The sequence below is a fragment of the Crocodylus porosus genome, unplaced genomic scaffold (genome assembly GCF_001723895.1).
Source record: "Crocodylus porosus isolate Cpor-Errol unplaced genomic scaffold, CroPor_comp1, whole genome shotgun sequence".
Classification (NCBI taxonomy): Eukaryota; Metazoa; Chordata; order Crocodylia; family Crocodylidae; genus Crocodylus; species Crocodylus porosus.
Genome location: NW_017728918.1, coordinates 37,339,242 through 37,362,358, shown reverse-complemented (window position 1 = coordinate 37,362,358; position 23,117 = coordinate 37,339,242). Strand labels below are relative to the sequence as shown.

Genomic DNA, 23,117 nt, shown 5'->3' with positions numbered 1-23,117 from the left:
CCCCATGGCCCTTTCCCCTCCCCCCGTCCCTTCCCCCCCAGAAGGGGGGGTGCACCTCCAAGTAATTTTTTCTTCCTCTGCCTTGATCTGCCCCCCTTCCCTCTCCACAGATTTAACTGTTGAGTGGAGGGGTGCACACGGTAGATCTTAGGTTGCTTTTAAATGCCAAGGTGATCTACTTTAAAAGATTGGAGACCACTGCTTTTTCCACACTGGAACCCAGTAGCATAATTATCAGCTTGGCAAGACCCATCACCCACAACCCCCTGGCCCTGACCCACATAATCTCAGTCTCAGTTTCTTGCTCTCTCCCCACTCTTCTGGCTGCTGCATCAGGCCCCCTCCCTCCCTCTCCAGTTTCTGGGGCTGCTCTCACAATGCTGCATGCTCACCATGCCCCCAGCTGTGCGCCAGCTCCATATAGGCTGCCAGCTTGCAACTTGCATGGTGAAACCATGCGATTGCCTGGGACCTCTTACAATGTTATTGCGACCCACTTTTGGGTCACGACCCATGGGTTGAGAAATGCTGCTCTAGAGCAGTGGTCTCCAAACTTTTTTGATTGTGTACCCCTATCAGTAAAAAATTTTTGAGCACCCCCCCCCCAATATATGTATATTTATTTATAAATTATATACATGTACTACTGTACTAATATATTATGTACATTATAAAACATACACAAAAAATAGGAAGTACACAAGGATGAAATTACAGATGAAATAAATAATATCTAAAAAAATATATATTTATTTATTAACGGTACAAAAAACCTTTTTGTTCTCACTGACAGGGATTATCCAGGCCGTGATCCAGCCCACCGATTACTACCCCATGGTCCAAATCCATGTGGGTACTAATGATGTGGCCAGGAGAAGCCCTGATCACCTGATGGCGGACTACCATGCTCTGGGGGGCGTGCTGAAGGAGACAGGTGAACAGGTGGTATTCTCTTCTGTTCTACCAGTGAGTGGACGTGGTAGACGGCATGAGACGTGCATCACAGAGACCAGCTGATGGCTTCGGGAATGGTGTCTTGAGGCAGGCTTTGGCTTCCTTGACAATGACCCGCACATCACGACAAGAGATGCTCGGATGGGATGGGCTCCACCTTTCCCCTAAAAGTAAGCATGTGTTCTCTTCTAGGTTGGCAGATCTCCTTCGGTGGGCTTTAAACTACTCTCATTGGGGGAAGGGGAAGACAAGGGAAGAGGAAGCCTTGAACCGGTAAACCAAGCAGCACTCACAAGTACAGCCCAGCCTAGACCAACAAGCAGAACATGTACACAGGTAAGCAACAGGGGCCAGGGCAATGCTGTGATTAGAGGTCCAGTGCACACATCCACAGAAGGCCTCAAACGCCTCTACACAAGTGCTTGTAGTATGGGAAACACGGAGGAACTTACCCTCCTGCTAGCTGACACCAACCGAGAAATAGTGGGGCTCACTGAAACGTGGTGGGACCCAATGCCAGGTCTTTAAGAGGTTGCTGGGGTCCTTTGATCCCAGTACTCTTTCCTGCTGTGGCAGGGGGTCTGACTTGATGATCTGCTCAAGTCTCTTCCGACCCTACTAACTATGAAGCTAAAAAATACATTATATATTACAGCAATGTGATTGAATATGCTTCATTATTTTTGAAAATCTTGGTTTAACATTTTGTGATACAGCTATTCAAAGGGCTGGTTGTAAGCTCAGTTTATTTCGATACTTAGTTTTAATGGCTGTCATAGCTGAAAAAGATACTTCACAAAGATATGGAGATCCAAATGGAAGAAGTGCTTTGGCTGTGCTTACTAAATCATGATACTCATTTTTCAATCCCATCCACCAATTATGCAAAGGTTTTTGTTGAAAATCAGCTAGTAATTTTCCATCTTCCTTGATGTCAATCAGTTGTTCTTGCAAACTAATCAGAAGGTGCTGCATTTTATATTTTTAACAAATGGGTTCAAAACCCACTGAAACTCTTCATTTGGAAGATTTTTAAACAGGTTAGAAAACTCTGTTTCAAGTTTTTTAAGCATTCAGATATGAGAGTTTTTATAGGTGACACACTTGCATCATTTTTGGCAACAAAATCACATAACAATGGAAACATTTCCAAAAATCCATTTTCAAAATGCTCTCTCCATAGCACGAGTTTCTTTCGAAAAGCAGTTACTTTCTCACTCACTGTTAAAATGTCGCCTTTACCTTGAAGGGACAGGTTAAATGTGTTTATTTTTTCGAAAATATCTGCTACGTAGCATACTACTGACAGCCACTTGCCATCACAGAAAAGGTCAGCAAATTTGGAACACTTGTTTTTTTGTAAAACAAAAACGCGTAATTCATCTTTAAGTTCAACAACTCTTTTAAGCACTTTGCCATGAGATAACCAGCGAACCTCTGTGTGGTACAAAAGATTTTCCATGGTCACTCCCCATCTCATTACCGAGTATTGTAAAAATTCTACTATTTAAAGGTCTTGTTTTTAGAAAATAAACCACACCGATGACATCTTGTAGCACTTTCTGCACTTCTGGCTCCAACTTCTTTGTTGCAATAGCTTGCCTATGAATGATGTAGTAAATGAATTTCACGTGTGGTGCTATCTCTGTAACCGTACCCCGGAAGCGTTCTTTTATTCCAGTCAAAGCAACTGCTCCATCAGTGGTTACACTTACACAGTTTTTCCATAAAACATTGTTTTTATTAAAGAAGTCATTTAGTGTTGAGAATATATCTTCTCTGGGACATCTTTCTTTTAGTGGCTCACAAAAAAGTAGTTCTTTGTGTATTTCATTATTGAAACAGAATCTAGCAAATACTATAAGCTGAAACGTGTTAGGAACAACTGTACTTTCATCCAACTGTATAGCAAACCTCCCACACCTCATAATTTGTTCTGATACTTGTTTCTTCAAATCTTCAGCAATGTTTTATATGAACCTTCCAACAGTATTTGGTGACAAAGGAATGCATTTTAGTTTGTCACCATACTGTTTGCCATGTATTATTGCAGCCATTTTTACCGTGGCAGGAAGAACTAGTGTTTCCCCAATGGTATGTGGCTTTTTGTCTCTTGCTATTAAGTAAGAAATCTCAAAAGAGGCTTCTAAACATTCATCATTAAGTTTAGTAAAATTTTGTAAAGTACTGGATTGAGTATTGCATGACTTTAAACACCGCTGAAAAAATTACCTAGAGGTTTTTTTTCATGTCCTGGATGCTTAGTTTTTAATTGTCTTGCTAATCGTGATGGCTTCATACTATCGTTAGCTAATATCTCAAGGCACAACACACACTTAGGGCGAGGTTCATCGTTAACAACAGTGGATGTAAATCCATATTTCAAATAGTCTTCTTGATAATTTCGAATTTTTTTGGCCAACTTCTTGTCAGATCTGACTAGATCATCATTGTTTTTACCTCGTAATGTGGCTGACGAAGAGCTCATACTAGGAGTAGGAGAAGTGTCCGCTCTGCCATTTTCTTGTTGTTTGCTTGTGCTTGCATTAGTAGCATCATCTTCAATCCGGAGTTCCTTGGCAGGAATCTTTTTAAGCCACTTGTCCATTTTGTGAGGGTTAGTTTAGTTAAAACTAGATAATATAATCCGTAAATCCACTTAATGGGCACGCATAAACTGCAATACGTAGCAATACGCTGAAAGCGAATGAATGAGTGAGGGTGCCACTGTCAACCCCTCCGTGTTGTGGAACTCCCACTTTTCCCTCAGGATACTTCGCATACCATACGTGACACTTGACCGTCTGACATACGGACTGAGTGAGGATACCAGTATCAATTTGTATATTAAATATTAGTAAAGCTGAATTTCTTTCTAATTTTTTTTTAGATAAAAAATAAATATAAATAGAAGTTCTAATATTTTCTTCCCACACCCCAACGGATCATCTTGCACACCCCACTTTGGAGACCACTGCTCTAGAGTACTGTGTGCAGTTCTGGGGTCCACATTTTAAAGGACATGGAGAAGTTAGAGAGGGCCCAGAAGCAGGCAACAAAGATGATCAAGGGCTTGGAAGGAAAGTCAGATGAGGAGAGGCTGAAGGAGCTAGGCATGTTCAGCTTGCAGAAAATGCACATAAGAGGGAATATAACAGTAGTCTTCAAATACTTGAAGGGCTGACATAAAGAAGAAAGAAAGCACTTTTTTTTCTCTTGCCACAGAGAAGAGGATGCAGACCAATGGCCTGAAGTTGCAATAAAGTACATTTAGACTGGATATCTGGAAAAGCTTCTTCGCTGTTAATATAATGGGACAATGGAATAAAAGGCTAGGGAAGTTGTGGCCTTTCCATCACTGGAGGTGTTCAAGAAGAGACTGGACAGCTACTGTTCAGGGATGATCTAGGCATAGCTATCTAGTTCTACTATGAGTATTTCCCATACTTCTAGACCAGGGGCAGGCAATTATTTTGGGCAGAGGGCCGCTTACTAAGTTTTGGTAAGCCATCGAGGGCCATGACAGGCAGCCAGGGCAGATAAATATTAATTTTCTAATTTTTTTGTTTTGTTTTGTTTTTTAGGGGTCCCACGGGCTGGATGGAATGGCCTGGCGGGCCACATCCGGCCCATGGGCCGCATTTTGCCCACCCCTGTTCTAAACTGTGTTGGTTGCCTGCCCTCTTTCCCCCTTCCCACCCCCCCACCCCCCACTCCTTTCTGCTACTTGTGTAATGGTGTTTTTAAGCCTTCCTCAGAGGCACTGGGTGTTAGCTACAGCCAAATCTTGGGACTTTGACTGGGGTGTGCCAATGCTCCTGCTGGGACTGAAGTCAGAGGTTCCTAGCTAGAGTGACTTGCCCCTCTGTTAAGGGGCAAAACAATCAACATACTTGGGGTCAGGAAGGAATTTTACCCCATAGCCATGGAACATGGGGGTTTTTGCCTTCCTTTGTAGTGGGGTTGTAGCCCTCTACTGGGGATCTCTTGAGCATACACTGACAACATTTTATAGAAGCAGGATGTTTGCTGACATGCATCTCCTGCTTTACCTGTGGCAGGTCAGAGTGTTAGGTCTGTGTTGTGTCAGGGTTGATGGTAATCTTATGTAAAGTTTAGATTATGGATTGTATAGGATGGTTTGGATAGTGATGAACCTGCCTCAGGCACAAGATTAGACTAGATGACCTCTAGAGGTCCCTTCCAGCCCTACTTCCCTATGATTCTATGAAATCACTTACAAGTCAGATAAAGAAATATTATACTCTCATATATGTTAACATAACACTTGATATTATAAGAGTAAACTGTTCTCCAAAATTGGCCTATAAAAACCAAAAAAAAGGGTTTTCCTGGAGACCAATTGCATGTCATTGAATTTAAGATGAACAGTAATGCTCTCATTTTTGGATGTCCTGCCAGTTTTAAAAACTGCAGCTGGTACCACACCCATTCAATTACTTTGACATCCCTTCAACTTTACACATAATATTTGCAGCAACAATACTGAATTACAAATCCAAGAGCTACATGAATGCTGAATACAAGATTACATAGGCAAATGTCATTAATAACTTGCTCAAGAATTTAAATCTAGGATTTGGAGATAGGATGTCAGTCCTTAATAACAAAGGAAAATTACAGTTACTGAAGACGAAAATTTAGAACAAGAGAGTAAAATGTTGGTCTCATTTGCAGAGACACAAATCAGAAACAACTCCTCAGAAATCCATGGAATTTCACCCACATAAAACTGCAGTAAATGAAAGTAACATCCACTTCCTAAACTATTAGTCATTCTGTGAAACAATAATAATGGAAAGGCATACCTAATATTGTCAGTCTTGTCTTCTATCCCAAAACCTTGTGCAGGTTGCTAAAACACATATTGGTCTTTCTGCATCACAAAGTAACCATACCTATATATGCTGGCTTTAGAACCTTAGAAGTGCCTTGGGGATTATCCAGAAGAAAGATGCTATATAATTAAAGCTGTCATCACTACTGTCCAGTCTGTTTTGTGAGGGGTTAAATTTTCATAGCGTTTTACAATGCCAATTTAAAAATATTTCAAAGTTTTTCACCATGATAGCATATGTGCACAGTGTTGCCTTCTTGTTGTGTGCTCTTAAGACAATTACCTTGATCCTCCCTCTGTGCTTCCCTCTTATTCCTCTTACCTTCATTCATTAAAGTCCATCTTAAAATTCCATGTCAAGCTCTTTGAGAGCCAGACTTTACTTTATCTGGTTGCACATCACTTAACATCACGAGCCCCTGATTTTCACTGGAGCTTTTCAGTGCTACAAAGTCAGTTATACCCAGTCAGGCAAGACTTCTCCCATTTCTGGATGGTATACGATATATAGATTGTCTAGCTCAAGATAAAAACTGTGGTGTAGAACATCATGACACTAAGATGTGGGGGGCTTTGGGCATGCTAGAAGGGAGGAATAGGCGGATAAGAATAGGATGGGATTCAACACCGACAAGTGCAAAGTGATGCACCTGGGGAGGAACAACCAGCACCATACCCACAGGTTGGGGAACTCCCTTCTCATCAGTACAGAGGCAGAAAAGGATCTTGGAGTCATCACTGATGCCAAGATGAACACGGGCCAGCAGCGTGGGGATGCAGTCAGGAAGGCCAACCGCACCTTGTTATGCATCCACAGATGCATCTCGAGCAGGTCCAAGGAGGTGATCCTCCCTCTCTCTGCGACACTGGTCAGGCCGCAGCTGGAGTACTGCATCCAGTTCTGAGCGCCGCACTTCAAGAAGGAGTGGTCCAGAGGAGGGCCACTCGCATGATCAGGGGGCAGCAGGGCAGACCCTATGAGGACAGGCAAAGGGACCTGAACCTGTTCAGCGTCCACAAGACAAGGCTGAGGGGAGATCTAGTGGCCTGTTACAAACTAGTCAGAGGGGACCAGCAGGCACTGGGTAAGTCCCTGTTCCCCCAAGCACTACCTTGAGTGACCAGGAATAACGGTCACAAGCTGGCAGAGAGTAGATTTAGGCTAGACATCAGGAGGTGCTACTTCACTGTCAGGGTGGCTAGGATCTGGAACCAACTTCCAAGAGAAGTGGTGCTGCCTCCTACCCTGGAGGTCTTTAAGAGGAGGCTAGATGGACACCTTGCTGGGGTCGTTTGATCCCAGTACTCTTTCCTGTCATGGCAGGGAGTCGGACTCGATGATCTACCCGGGTCCCTTTCGTCCCCTAGAAACTATGAAACAATGATGCAAGTTATCCACTGTAAATTTGGTCATTACATGGATGTGCTAAGCAGACATATAAAACCTTTTATAACTTTTAACTGTTTGGAATGGAATAGGAATACAAAATGTATGTAAATTACATACATTTGTATTCAGTGGGAACAAAATTGTTATGTGGTAAGTGACACAGATCAGTCATGGCTGATTTTGGCCCCAAGAGTGCAGGGGATGGTGTACACATTAGCTCCAGGCAAGGGAGACAATATATACACGTATTTTTTCCTTTTCTATGTATAAAAGATCCTGTTTTTGCAGACATGATGAATGCAAGTTTTTCTTTGTCTCAACATGACATTTCTTTGTCACTTACAGTTGCTTATGAACTCACATTTGGAGTTGGCTAACATTTTCTGAATTTAGTATTTTGATGGAAAAATTACATTTTTCATAAAAAGTAGCATTGCTATACCTAGCCTAGAGACTCTGATAGAAGCTGTGAATGTTCATTCCAACCTCTGTATGGCCTAATATACTTCCTTTTTTTATGAAAAGCTTTTGTACGTGACAAGAAGTGTTCAGATCCATAGCATCTCACATATATTAGAAACACTGTTTACCCAGCTTCCTTCACCTCAAATTCCTTAGTTTAATAATCATCCATTTATTGAATAGCTGCAAATAAATAAAACTTCATTCCACTACTGTAATGTTTACTGGTCAGGAATGCATTTAGCCATTACAAAGGCAATCAAACCTTGTGAAGTTTACCGAATCAAAGCAAATCATCAGGCACCGTGAATTTAGAACCTTGAAACAGGCTAAAGAACAATCCATTCACTCTCATCTGGAGACAAGAATGGAAATAATTACAACCTTACTTGCTTCCCCAGAGAATTACTTGAAGGGCAGCTTGGGAACACAGTGGCAGGAAGATACATGAGTGCCTAGAAAGGGCAGGCTCTGCTCCAGGACAGTTGGGAAAATGCTGCTCTCAACAACATGGGAAGTACCACTGAAGCAACAGCAGAGCAACCCACTCTGAGGTAGTATTATCACTCTGCAGGAAGAGACCATTGCCCTCAGCTTGTCAAGGAAAAGATGTACTCTGCTACTCCTAATAGTATTCTAGGCAACTGTCTCTTTCACACGCTGTATTCAATATGTGAGCAGACCGAAAGAGACATTTAATGTAAAAGGAAAAAACATAAGAAGTGGTTACCATGACTATTATCCATCTCACTCCAAAGCTCTATTAGAGGCATAGAAAAAGAAATGATTTTTTCTTGCATATAGCGCACAAACGTGTTCACATTATAAACAGAGCTGACTGAAGTGCCTACTATTAGCATCTTCTAATATGAATCATTGAGCAGCCATGAATTTAGCTGCCATTACCGTATTTACTTGATTCTAAGATGACCCCCCCCGCCTTTAACATGGGGGGAAAAAAGCCCTTCATCTTAGAATCAAGCTGTTCCCTGTCCACGCCTCCCACCATAGCCTCTATACCCTACCATTTTCCCCCTCCAGCCTCCTCCCCTGTCATCTTCCCTCCCCCATGCAGTCTCTACTAGGTGCTCTTCTCCCTCCCCCTCACCTTTGGTCTATGCAGGCAGGCTCTGTGCATGCTGCAGTCTTAGGCACTGAGCACAGCCCCAGCCTGATCCTGTAACAGTGACACAGCCTGGATGGCTGCTATGGGGGGCACGGCTGGGCTGAGGCTATGCTCAGTGCCTCAGGCTAGAATGGAGACAGAGGCTGCCAGCATGGAGCAGAGGCTGGGGTGGAGTGGGGAGCAGCAACTGAGGGGTGGCAGGGCAGGCACATGCAGGGGACAGGCTACTTGATCTCCCCACACCACCTGCCTCCTCACTGCCTGTCCCCCTGTACCAGTGGGACAACCCTCCAATAAATTAAATTCTATACATGGGAAATTTTAACAAAATTTATAAACTGTCCATGTGTAGAATTTAATTACTGGGGATCATCTTGGATTTGAGTAAATATAGTGACTTCAAACTTTAATCATATCAGCTATCTGCCTCGCTCTGACTTTTTTTTTAAGTTTTAGCCAAAATTTGTTAAGTGTTACCAAAAAATAAAGGGAGAATATACCAACTTCCCATACAAAAACTCCTGTTTCTATGCTGGGAAGCAAGGCCTTGCAAAGCTGTCAGGGACCAGCGTCTTGTTTTAGGATATAGGTTTTGTTTCCTGCAGAAACTGCTCAGATAAGCCTTTCAAAAACTATAGCTCATGTGCTCAGAAGCAACTTGATAAAGCTTAAAACTCCAAAGATTCCATCAGCAGACACATTTCTGTGGGTAGATGTGATATCTTTTATTAGACCAACTAAATACAGTAGTTGGAAAACTGTTCTTTGCAAGCTTTCACGTATCAGGTATAAACTCCGGAGTCTTGGAGAGCACAGCTGCTGAAATCTCCCAGCCTCAGGGGTTTCGAGCACAACCACGGCTGGGAAATTGTGGCAGCTGTATCTCCCAGCCCCCAGGGGGTGGAAGTGTCCATGGATCCTTGGCCTGGGAGACTGCAGCCACACCCCCGAACTGCCAGAACCAAGCTGGGGCCCAGCACCAGGAGGAACACTGCCAGGACCCAACATCCACAGCTGCAGGAAATCAGGTCCTGGCAGGTGGGCTAGGGACAAAAGCTACACATAAAACTGGTTTAAGTGATCAGAAACTGGTTTAAACCTGTAACAGAATAGGGCTGCTTGTACATGCAACAGGGGTTTAGTTCCCTACATTGAAATGGTAGGTTTGCAACAATTAAAAGCCCACCATTTCAATTTAGGGGCTTCTGTTACTGTACAATGAGGGGCACGATTCTTTTTTGTTTTGTTTTTTTGCAGAGCCTGACCACCTCTCACACAACCATGGGGCAGCCACCTAGCTGTGGGAGCCCCAGTCCTTCCTTCCACAGCAGCTGCGCCCCCCAGGAACACCCAAGTAGGATGCTAACAGGTGGGTGCTGCCTGGAGGGCGCCACCACCAAGGAGCGCAAGTCTGGAGCCCACTATAGCCCGGGTTCCTGGATGCCTCTCCCCACCCATCTGAGGCTGCCCGGGTGGGGTGCTAGCTGCATGGCTGCTGCTTGCAGGAAGCACCCAGCCTGATCCAACTATTCCCAGGGGGCCCCACCACTACAGAAGGAATGACTGGGGCCCTCCACAGGTGAGGGGTGACACAGCCCACCAGCAACTTGCCCCCCCCACCGCAAGCTGCAGGAGACACAGGCAGACTGGGGGAAAAAAAAAGAAAAAAGGATTAGGCCTCTCAATGCCCACCTCTCCCATGGCAGGGGAGGCAAGTTGTCAAAGGTTGTCACATAGCGAACTCATTTAAATCGTAAATAACCCCTACACATGTACAGTGTGATGCAATTAAACTGTAAAAAACAGCCAATTTTCATCACATATACAAGGGCCCTAGGATAAGATGCATACAGGTCTAAACAAAACCATAAACTAATATGCAATGCTGAAAACCCTGACTCAATGGTTACTTAGCCTTGGAAATGCCTAAACTCTATCCATGCCTCAGTTTCATCCTCACTCTGGATTTCGTCAGAGTCCACTAAAGCAGGGATCAGCAACATGCAAAGGGATTGGATCAGGCCCTCAAAAGTCCGATCCAGCTATTTTGGATTTTAACATCTAAATTTCATCTATATGTCACATTAAATGCCTTATTCCCTTTCTGCATCTTGTTCTTGGCATGGAGGATGATCCTAAGTTAGTACTTCCATTAAAGTAACAGTATGGCACAAGAACAGAGAAGAGAGATCTCCTCTCTGCTTAAATATGGAGAGATCTCCAGCATGCAGCCAATTACTCAGTTTTAAGCTCTAGGGAGACTATTGCAAAATCCATACAAATAACAATTTGTGCTCCAAAAGGTTACGTACAGTAAGAAATTTGAATTTGTTCCACTAATAAACCACATGCAGATTCACATATGTAAATGTTCTTATTGGCATGGAATTCTACCTTGCATAAGAAATATTTTAAAAATATTAAATGTAAAATCAGAGTATTATACATATTTACATTTCTTTGAAGAATAAAATTATTACACTGGGTCCAAAAAAGGCAAATTAAATTTAATTATATACATAAGATTATATTTCATATTTATATGATAAGACTCTGTTTAAAGGTACTACTAAAATTGTCCCCTCAAATATAGATTATACCCCTAAACAGATTTTATCTGTCAAAAAATAATGCATTTACTTATTTTAAATAACTGAGTTTTTGGCTATATACTCTATATTGGCTCTTTGATAAAGACTTCATGGAACCAATCTACAAAGTTTCATACCCTCTGGCAGAAGAACAGGTTCAGGTGTTTATTCTACACAATCCTTGGGCCTCAACTAGTTAACAATATGGACTTCACCTGGCTTCATGCCAATTCATCTCAGCTCTAGCTAATACAGATTGGCTTAATGTATAATCAGAGCATAAGTTTCCACACATCCCACTACGGTCTTAATCATTACAACAGGTTATTAGATTACTCAGTCTTTTCATGGGGTGTGGTTTGAAGCCATGGAAAGAGCCTGACCCCATTCTTACATGATAATTCTCACTGCAGCACCAGGAGAACATGGTTGAGTATAGTTTTACTGAAGCAAGCAATGGGTGGCTGAACTACTGAATCTACTGAAAAGCTGTTGTTTTTCTTCCTCTCGGGAGGACACCAGCTGTATGAATTGCAGCTCTGAGGTTGAACTAACAGTTGCTCCATTGTTAGTCTGTGTCCAGTATAGAAAGATTTTCTCTCTCCTTCCTAAAACCATCCTATTTGGGCTGTATGCTATTTCCTGGAAATATATTCATTCAGAAAGCAAAAGCCTTTTAAATGCATCAAAAGCCAGGACAATGGTCAAACAGCATCATAAGCAACAGAAATGATAAAGCAGGGTGCACTGTTTTCAGAGCATAATCTTCACAGCTATAACATTCCTCTGTGAAAAAGACTGGAAGAAATGACCAACCATTGTTATCTTTGACTTAACATTGCCATTCTTAACATTTTTGTGCAAATATTTCAGGATCTCGCTCTGGAAACAGCACACCATAGATCGAAAAAGCAAATGTCATGAAACTTATGCAAATTTGTGAATATACTCTTATTTCACCAAGATTCCTGTGTCTGAGGTTTTATACCAAAACCTCCCTCGGCCTTAAAACTGACCCACAGCTTATTGGCAGATTTTCTATTACTAAACCATGCATTTTTTTTTGCAGGGGAAAGATCACTGTATTTATACTTTCATCCATAGATACAGCCCTTGCTGTATGAGCTTCTCCCTGGTAATCCCTGAGATAACTGGTCTTGAATAAAGACAATTAATATTAAAGTAAAAAACTTTACTGGCCAATTATAAAACTTCCACTTGTTCTCTCGCCAATTTTAACATCTGCCCTCTGCTTAAATGCAAGATGATGAATATTACTGTGATTATTAGTATTCATTTTATGGTGATAGCATTTCTGGGCCTCAAAGTCAGAACCCCCAGCATACTGGAAAAATGTCATTGCTGCCCCAAAGATCTGTACTATTCAATACTATTGATATCTTCTGTTCCTCGAGCATCTGTAATGCTTTTTGATAGAAACTCTTTGTCTCCATTATCAAAGACACAGATAATATGAATTACAGACATAAAGATATGCATTCTTATTATAGTTTCATCATTAGCCACAAACACAGGCGTTTGGGAACCCCTTGGAAGCTCCTCTCTCCCTTCACTCATCCATGGGAGGAATATTCATAATCTAAACACTCACATAGATGGACAAAGGGAAAGATGCACTTCCAAGACAGTCTTCTAATAAATTACAAGAGTCATTTCCCAACTTCAGCCCTGATACTCATTACCCGCAAAGTGTTGCTTGTTGCTTTCAAATGGCTTACTAAACTGACTCCCACTTCTTTTCCAGGTACCATCTCACTTAGGGAAGAATGTCTATGGATAGAATCCTTCTCTCATCGCTTCCACCAACATGCAACGCAGTATGTGCCAGTAGCGCAGTATCAGAATCTGACCCTGTGTATTTTTGGGTTAAGGGTGAATTCAAGCTGTTCAATACAGCTGGTTGAAAATGCTTAACCAATAAGGTTCCATTGGAAAATACATTTTCATCTATTTTAATTAAATCGTTAGTGAAAAACTAACCAAAATGTTTTAAAAAAAAATTTAACTGGACTAATCTCCATTTAAAACTGGATAGACCTTAAAATTTTGCTGAATCAGAACCTCTCTCCCCCACCAAGGATGAGTGGTAAGGATAGTCACCCTTCTTCTTGCTTGCTTTCCTTCTGGTCTCATGAATCTTGCCTTCTTAGTTCTTTTAAGTGAACAACAGAGGAAGGTACCCCATAGACTTGTGCTTAGGAAAGAGAGAGGTGAGCTTGAATCTAACCAGGGTGACATGAGTCTATAGCTAAGGTCTCCTACTTCCCAATATTCTTATCACCAGCCAAAAAGTATGCCCCACCTGCATTTTCTGTCAAGCTGGATGCATGCTTTCAGCATCAACCACTAGGTGTGCTCTAAGCTTGCCTAAAGAACTGGGGACACCCACATCTAGGCACCTTCAGACCATTTTTTAATCTTGGTAGTCATTCCTCAACTTTGGAGCTCCTTCCTCCCTGAGGCCCACCAGAGCCTGAGACTGGACATCATCTTGAAGCACCAACCTCCCTATTTGGACAGGCATTTAGCAGGCAGACTAAGCTAGGATATTGTTTAGGGAGTTTATCCATTTAATGTTTTTAATTATAAACTTATATTTTATTGTAAGCATTTCTTGGGAAGGGTGTCATAAAAAAAAGATAAATAAATACATTCTCAGGCCAAAATGAAGCAATCCCCCCAAAAGTCTAAGAACCTAGGTGTTTTGGGGCCCATTCAGCACAATCAGTTTGGATCACTGTGCATCTGAAACCCTTACAATTTAAGCATCTTAGACACACAATGACTGTGCTCAGTGGGCCAAAAAAACATCCAGGCCCATAGAGACCCTGGAGGCTGGTTAGGATCTGGCTCTCTCTGGGGAATCAAAAGGTATCACTAGACAGAAACTGTCCCTTGGTTAACAGCTCAGTGTGGAAGGAGAGACAAATCCAAGAGTGACCCCCCTCTGCAACCTCCCCAGATGGGGTGAGGAACACGGTGCTCTGGAGCCATTGCTCTCTCCTCCTTGGTGGCAGGCTAGCCCAAGGAAGTACTTCTGGCCCTGGATAGGGGCAGATGTTGAAAGACTGCAGCATCATGCGGTGGAAGACATGGGAGAAAACTTCCGGCTGTACTGGTTGACAGCAGGCAGTGGATGAGGAGAGCAAGCAGCAGGCACGGGTGGTTGGAAGATTGCCAGTCAATTCAGGTACTGAGGGCCAGGATGTCAGATCTACTGTCCTGACTACAGTGGACTGCCACAACTGAAGAGAAGTCAGATCAGAGGTGGCACAGGTGAGCTGGGAGCCAGGGAGGGGCTGCCTAGTGTGGAAGCCTCCTGGAGGGGTTGTTCTCTGACAAAAGAATGAAAACTAACCAATAAGGGAAACAACCCAGAGGGCATTTATAGACTGGGCAATCAACCTTGACTTATGGATGGGGGATGAACTGACAGGAGTATTCAGTTTTTTTGTTATGACCAATTGAGACTTGAGTTGATTTGTTTTTGTTGAGGTGGCCTGAGGCAGGACTGTTAAAAAGGGCAACTGGCACAGGGCACTGACCCCAAAGACAATGTTTGCCTGACTGAATTAAGGCTGGTTGGCAAGTCAGCTAAAAATAAAGGAATTGATCGACGGCCACATGTGCCCTGGTCACAGGACCCACAACAAAACCCCAGGATAAAGGCCGCTCTCCCACCCCAGGATAAAACCGACATACAACATTGTAGAAGTGATAAGGGTAGGGTGTAGGGAAGGTAAAGGCCCATGAAAAAACCCTTTCAAAGGTCCAAAGTATCACCCAAAGGAATTATTTCCCCAATAGAAGTAAGAGCAAAGTAGTGGCAGGAGAGAGAATAATATCAAAGAGCAGCTGGGTGATAGCATGGCTCTTTTTATCCTGTCATCATCCATCAGGAGGACGTCAAGCCAGAGAGGACGCAGGCCTTACAGAACCTACCCTCCATACTCCGCTACCCCAATCAGCTCCTCGTAATTCAAATAAGAATTTACTGGCACTCTTCCAGCAAAGGGAGGAAAGTGATAACATGAAATGGAACTCAACCTGCCTATACAAATTTGACTGCAGGTATCACTAGTTGGCTTAGAGTTGGGTATACACTACTAACACATTTTCCTGGATCTATGCCATAAACCGTTTAGTTCTGGATAGTAATTTTCTCCTTCCAGTGAGATCTGGTCATGTGTTCTAGAAAGACAGAGAACACGGGGGAGAGAGGAATGATTTCCAAGTTTGGTTTGGCTCTTTAACTTCAAGTATCAGAACACAGCCTACACACAGATTTCCACAAGTATATATGAAATGACCTATTTCCCTTTTTATAGAACAAACCTATATTTCCCTTTTCACAGAATAAACCTAGTTATAAAATTCTTCTCAGACCAAACATGATGTCACATCATCTTCTCCCATTAATGTCTCTTTTGTCTCATGCTATCAGCCAACATAACTAAGGCTTGCCCCTGCATTCTAACAATGTAACATTCATGTTATAGAGCAGTATGGACTCACATGAGACATAAAATTTAAAATTATATACAAAAAGATATAAAATTAGTATGAAAAATTAGTCAGGCTCTCTTATCACGGCTTTATGTACAAGTCCCATCTGAGAATTTTTTAAGCCACAAATTGGTAATCACTCATCTGTTGACTTCTTTCAAAAGAATGAACAGTAAAACTACATTCGTCCTGGCTATAATGGTTTAGCGGATGCTGCAAATAGGAAGGAAGTTTTACTTATATTTCCTTCATTTACTCATCTCTCAACTCTAAGAAAACAAACATGATTAGTAGCAACATGGTTGCACTTGCAGTTTTACAATCTAAGTATTCTTATCACTCTTTAGTATAAAGCCTGAACATATTGCAAAATGGGATAATAGGTCTTCAAATTAACTGAATTATATTCCCTTTATTTATTGAGGGTAACATGATCTTTAAAAGAAAAAAAAAATGAACCCATTCTAAAAAAGATGTCAGACACCAACAAGCTGCAAACAGCTCCTCAAACAAGGGACCATTCATAACTACAATTCATAATCTGTTCTCATTCTTCTCAAATCTTGGCTCCATTTTTTACCATCATTTGTAACTGTCTGCCTACTTAAAAATAGGCATCTCACAAATAATGCTGTATAGCCAGAGTTCTACTGCTTTTACAGTTCCAGTTTAATTTAAGCAACGTTCTTATTACAACCCCGAAAGCAACTGTCGTAGTGACTTACTCTATTCTAATTTGAAATATGGATCCATTTCTAACACTGCTATTGCCCTCCATAAACCAAATCACAAAAAACACAGTGATCCATTTTCCTACTAATATTATTAAAGCCACAGTTTAACTGCCTCATATTTCAGAGTTGTACATAACACATTTGTTTGTTTTTTTAATTAATTTTGGGCTCTCATAAATTCCATGTTATTTACTAGAAACTGAATAAGCTAAATGAATAAATGATATTTATGAAGCACATTTAATCTCCAAGTGCATACCATATAAAGAAAAGAAATCATTTCATCTATCAGTGAAATGCAGTCATCTCTGAAATGAAATGCAACAGCTGTTTAAAAGCTTACTAGTGAAACAGGTTGGGAATTTTTCAACAAAATATTATTTCAACCATTTATGAAGATTCATCCAAACTTCGCATAACATAATGGTTTCAACGAACCCTTCATCAGGAAAGTTTCAGCACTCCAGGATGGATTTTCCGATCAAGCCAAACACAGAACGTAAAACCAACCACTAGAGGCACAGCAAATTCTTTCAATGCCTGGGGCAGAGGTTTGGGGGTGTGAGGGGAGGATTACGCTAACCACTGGCGGGGAGAAGAACAGGAGGTGAAGAGTCTTATCAGCGTTCTCCTCACTCCTACAGTGCTGCAGCAGTGCAGGCTCAGGATATTGCAGCTGAGGGACGGGCAGTGGCAACGGCTTCCCCGTAGCCACTTCTGGTGCCTTGTTCACTCCCTGCCTCCCATGACAAAGCTGTGCCTCCCATGACAATGATTCCCCCACAATCCCCCAGATACAGGACTGGTCATGGGGCCACACATGCCCAGGTCCTATGGCTGTGTTGAGCCTATCATGGCAAAGACTCCTGGAGGAGGGCTCCCCTTTAAGTCAGCACCCAGGACTGGTTGTGCAACTCACCTCCCCCAGTCACACTACTACCAATCACAGAATGGCAAGCAGCCTGGGTAATCAGAATTCTTACCTATAGTGTGAGAAGACCAGATTTAAGCCACTCTTCTACCTGATTTGGAGTAAAGATTTTAACTTTTGTGTCTAACTCAATGAACATTCATTAGTGTGTGTGAAACAGAACAGTGCCTTCTCTCATTTGCAGGGTGGGAGGGAAGCAAGTAGCACCCTTAAATTGTCTTGCTTTCGTCCTGCTCTAGACAAAGAATCATTTTGAAATCTCAGAAAAAATTTACAGGGTGGGAGAAATCTTTTCTAGCTCTCCTCCCTACAACACTAGAGACCAATTTAAGTGAGGAAAAGCAGCTGCATAAGATACTACAGTGGTGCTAAACCTTGGGCCTTCAGGCCAGATCTGGCCAATCAAGCTGTGTGTCATCAAACCCCCAAGGGGTTCAGAAATTTGTTGGCAGAGCAGCAGTTGGCAGAGGAGCAAGACAGTATTTACTACTCTCCTAATATCCAGTTTCTAGTGCCACGGGAAGCCCTGCACACTAGATCACTAGTCCTTGGTGAAACCAGCACATGGGGCCACTCGGTGGCAGGATCAGATGAGTAGAATCAGACCCATGTGCAGAATCCATCCCATGGATCAGGTCTTACGCCACTCATCCAGCCCATGGGGGCTGGAAATTTGAGCACCACTGGGATATTCTATTTGAGAGGCTTTTGATTAAACAACACTTGAAAGTTTCAATGTTTTGATAGATATTTAAGGAACAAAAAGACAGTACGCCATATATTACCAGTTCTGAGACTATCGCAACTAGAGGAGAAAGCTCATAGATCACTTACAAAAAGCCTATCACAACTAGGTAGTCTATTTCTGTTCTATGAATAAACTCTGATTATTCAAAAAGCTCAAAAGAAAAACTTCTTTGAATGCTCCAAGGGCAACTTTTAAAAGGCATATGACAAATTATTGCAAAACATTGTGGGCCTGATCCAAATGCTTGGTGTATAAAGTAATACTACTTACCAGACAGGTAATTGGGAAGTTCTTCTCTGTGGGCAATGTGATGGCCCCAGGCCAGCAGCAGCAGTGGCTGCTATTTTTGCACCCCACCAAGCCACAGCTCAGAGCAAGTGGTATGCTTGCCCTCCCACCCAACCTCGGTGCTAAGTAACACTGCCTATGTTTGTGCAAAAGCTACACAAACAGAAATTCCTTTTCAGAATGCCTCCATAGGAAAGTTGGTAATGATAACAGAACCAATTTTAACTTATGGAAAAGCACAGGTAAAGTTCCCAGGAGACACTAGGCAAGAAAGTCACTGAAAGAGCCAAAATAAAACATGAGATTTGTCACATGTCTTCCTGTAAACAGCAAAGAGCCCACATGTATTTATGGTGGTAACACCTAGAAGCGAAACAAAATCCCATGAAGTCAGCTGACATCCTGAGCAATGACAAAGTCCTTAGAAACAACAGAACTTACATTAACTTCTTTTTAACTTAAATTTTCTGCAAGGCAGGCACATTTTATTCAGGTGTCTAAATATAAACCTTTACCTCCAGCATGTGAAAATATTGGCCAAGCAACTCTTTAAAAAAATTAAGTGGGCAACAGCTCAAACACCCCACATTTTCACTGATGTCCAAAAGGAACTTAAATATGCTCTTAGCACCCAAATCCATTATTCTCCTTTGTTCAAAATGGTTGAGGTGGAGTGGAGTGATCCCACGCACAATGTAAGTAGATTTATCACTTTGCAAAGCATGTTATGTTGCAGCTGGAGTCTGGGTCACTAAATTGTTTTAGAAACAGTGGTGTCTGACCTTTAGGAAATGAATGAAAATGCACATCAGCACGACTGCTGAGATGGTTTATCACACTGTAATGTGAGAGCCTTAGGTTAATTGAACTGCCGTGCCTTTTATTAATATTCTGTTTTCACAAGAGAGAAAAAGCTTCTGTAAATTCAAACCTGATGATTCATTAGTGGCTTTAAATCAATACTTTTAATTGAAAAGATACTCCAGCCTCAGGAATCTTGAAGAGTTAGGTCTTTGAAAGGGGGGAGGTAAAGATTTTCATCAACAGCAGTGCCACATAAATGTCTTCACACATTTTAAATAAATCTAATCTCAGTTTAAAGTCTGAAAGGCTGTCCAAAAGGGGCTACAACATTTAGCCCCATTTTGGCAAAGAGACATGAGCTTTGGTCAGGCACTACATTTGTGGAGAAATACCTTTGTCTCAGCATAAAAAAAAAGTCACTAGTGTACAGACACTCAAGAGATTTATCACCAGAGGAAAACCTGCTCTTCTGCAAAAGAACTAACAGCACTTGCAACCAGAAAAATCTCTTCTAGCCCTAGTGTACATGCCTACATGCTTCTCTTGGGTCTTGTGGACCCCCAGTATGGCACAGTTTCTCCGCATTCTCACTCTCCAAGGGGAGGGGGGGAGGGGAGGGAGGGGGAAAGGAAGCACTGGGCTTCTTGATAACCTAAGCAGTGGTGAGCTGTCAAGTGGCCTCTGAGGACCCTCTTGCCAATGCCCAAACATTCTGGGAAAGTCCCCAGACTGTTCAGGCAGCAGCACCAGTGACTCTAGGTCTATGCAAGGGTTGGGGAGGCTGTCCCCTTGACTTGATCCATCCTGGGAGTACCCAGGACAGGTCAAGCCACAAGAAATAACTCCTCCCCCACCATTCCCACCAGTTAACTAATTGGTGGACAGCAGGGAGGAAAGAAAAACAACATTCTTTCAGGGTTAAAATTTTTCCAGGGCTCAGGACGGCACCAGCTGTAGCACATTTGCCTCCCACCCCAAGCACAGAACCAAGGTGGCCCTAGAGCTGTGACACCTGGGATGAGTGGAGCCATGTGGGCCTCTGCTAGCTGCTCACTAACAGCCTGTCCTCTATTCCAGCAGGGGAGAAGCCAGGCTGTCAATCAGTGGGCTCCCGTAAAGGAAAGGAGACGCAAGGAGTAGACTCTCTAGACTACTCTAGCAGCGGAGCATACTTTTGAGGCATCTGGGTAGTTCTCCAGCAAAGGGGCTACGATGTCTGTATACTCCAGCCCCAGCCTTGTTTTCCAGAGTTAAGAATTTCTTAGCACTAGAACAGAACACCTCTCCATAGTCACAATTAGCACAAAATAGATGAGTGCCGCATCTCACATGCCTGGTGTAACACACATGCCAAAATGTTTTTCTGAACTGGCCTCAATCTGCTGCTGCTACATTTATTTTTTCCAGTTCTTCGAACAATGGCCACCGCAGCTTGCATGCAATGTGTTGGTTCCTCAAGAGCAGACTCTTCCCCCACTAAAGAATTGAGACAGAACACCTACTGGGGATGTTTTAATCCTTCTATGGCAACTGACAATGTTCACAATTAAATCACTAAGCAAAACCCAGAGTTACAACAAGAAGGATTTAGAGCAGGGCACCCAAGAAGGAACATATTTTGCAAGGATATAAACACTTGTCCTTTGGGCAAAAAAAAAAAAAAAAAATGCCAAAACAAAACAAAACCCCTAAAAAAACCCAACTTCTAAATAATGAAGGTCAGAAATAATCTTTCCCTGGAAAGCATCTTATTTCATAACGACATATTACAGAGTATCTTTTACATTCCTATAAAACATGACATAGCCATAGATAAGATACCAAACTCAATAGATCACCAGTCTTAATTCACCCCTGTTCCTACACATTAATTGCTAAACAAAATCAACATATGATGCTTAATATGTACAATTATTGCAAACTATGAAATGTATAAAATGATAGTATAAGCCATCTTGCCAGTACCAAATAAAATGGAATTTACGTATAGAGACAAGGGGAGAAATAATTGACAAGTACAGAATCAGTCACTAACTAGAAAAACCAATGACAAAGATATCCGACTGATACCCAGCCAAACTATTTTTTAAAGTCTGTTAACTTACAGAATGATGCACAGCATACAAAAAGGTATCTACATACTGCACTGAACTCTCTCTACATCCACAGAATAGATTAAGAATGAAATTCCATTGCTAGCACATATGTACAAGCCCAAGCACAAGGAAACAAGGGTTACTTTGTGTTATTCCACCTTTGTGCCCTCAGGATTCCAGGCTCTACTGGAGACTGGCACGGCTGCTACCATAAATTACAATAACCACAATAGGGCCAAGTATGAGCCATAGTTAGCAGCCTATCAAAAATTGGGGCGGCTGCCCATTAATTTGACGGACAGAACATAGGGCCCCACAGCTATCTCACAGGTGGAGTGCAGTGTACCCCCATGCCTCTGATTGGCCTCAGTGGCCCTGTCCCTTGTGGCTGACTGCCATGAGGCCCCACTCCTTACCAGGAATTGGAAAGAGGTGTGGCTACATTACAGGCAGCCTTCATAGCCAATTAGTGGCAAGGTGCGGGGGTGACAGCTATCTTGCCAATCACCCTTCAAGCGGGCAGACCCTCCCCCCTGTGCCACAGGGTGCTACAGCACCCTGAGAACTGCTTTCTCTGCTTGGGAAGCCAGCATTTTCTTTTCAGTAGGTCTTTTCCCCTCGCCAATTTTACAGATTTCATAGGCAATGCTAGGTTTTGCAAAAGCTGCAAAAAATCATGATTTCAGTAGTCTGCAGACTAATATACAACTTCCACACTAAGTCCAAGACTGGAAGCAACTAGCAAGCTCTGCTTACTCCACTCCATACCCAGGCCCAGCAGTTAGGCAAGGAAGACAGCCATATGGGTCTTGAGCCCACACCAGTCTGGAATATCCTATAATCCTTCACAGCACTCCAAGCTACAGCTGCAGCCTCTTCAACCTTCACTGTCTGTCATACCTTCTTTTGTGCAGACCCATGTATGATAGACTAGTACAGTGTTTGCATTGAAAAAGTTCTCAGCATGCCAGTTCCCAGCATGCCATTTACACCTCTTATAGGACCACAGCAGCCAGGCTGAAGGACAAGAATTTACCAATCTAAAAGATCTAGAAACTGATCATCTTACTTCTAAGAATACAAACAAGAAGTAAAAAGTATACCCAAACTAAGCAAGCACAGACATTTCTGAATACGCTTAGTAAATAACTGTGCATCACTAAACAGCAACTGACTTATAAAATTGGGAGACTACTGAAAAAAAAATAAGTTTCCAGCTTAATTCAGCGCCCAATGAAGTTTCTGGAAAGTATTTCACGACAATTATAGGCAAGAATCAAATCTTAGGCATAATTCCTGAAGGACAATTCACTAGTAAGGGTTAAAGAAACAAACACAAAATGTTCCTGAAGTTAATACCAAGTACAACCAAAACACCTGGAAAAAAAACAGAGGTCATACTAAGGTTCCTGATGGGGAAGGTGATGCATCCATTCAGCTGAAAGTGATTAAAAGCAGGCTACTCAATTACCTTCAGGTGATGGGGGAGGAGGAAATTCGTCGGTGTCCATGCTACTGTATTCACAAATGCTCTGGTCACTTTTACAGAAATGAAACCCCTACAAAAAAAGAACATTTTTAAAAAATAAGCATCATATCCACATTTTC

The 23,117-nt window shown here is 42.3% G+C and overlaps 1 protein-coding gene across 6 annotated transcripts in view; it reads right to left on the bottom strand.

The window, feature by feature from the left end:
- The window catches only part of ARHGEF10 (Rho guanine nucleotide exchange factor 10), a 210,684-nt gene that overhangs the window by 166,796 nt on the left and 20,771 nt on the right, over positions 1 to 23,117 (bottom strand). For all 6 annotated transcript variants that reach the window (XM_019537490.1, XM_019537494.1, XM_019537493.1 and 3 more), the window contains exon 2: positions 22,981 to 23,068. In XM_019537490.1, coding sequence (XP_019393035.1) covers positions 22,981 to 23,020 — 40 coding nt within the window. In that variant the 5' untranslated portion in view covers positions 23,021 to 23,068. The remainder of the gene's footprint in view (positions 1 to 22,980; positions 23,069 to 23,117) is intronic.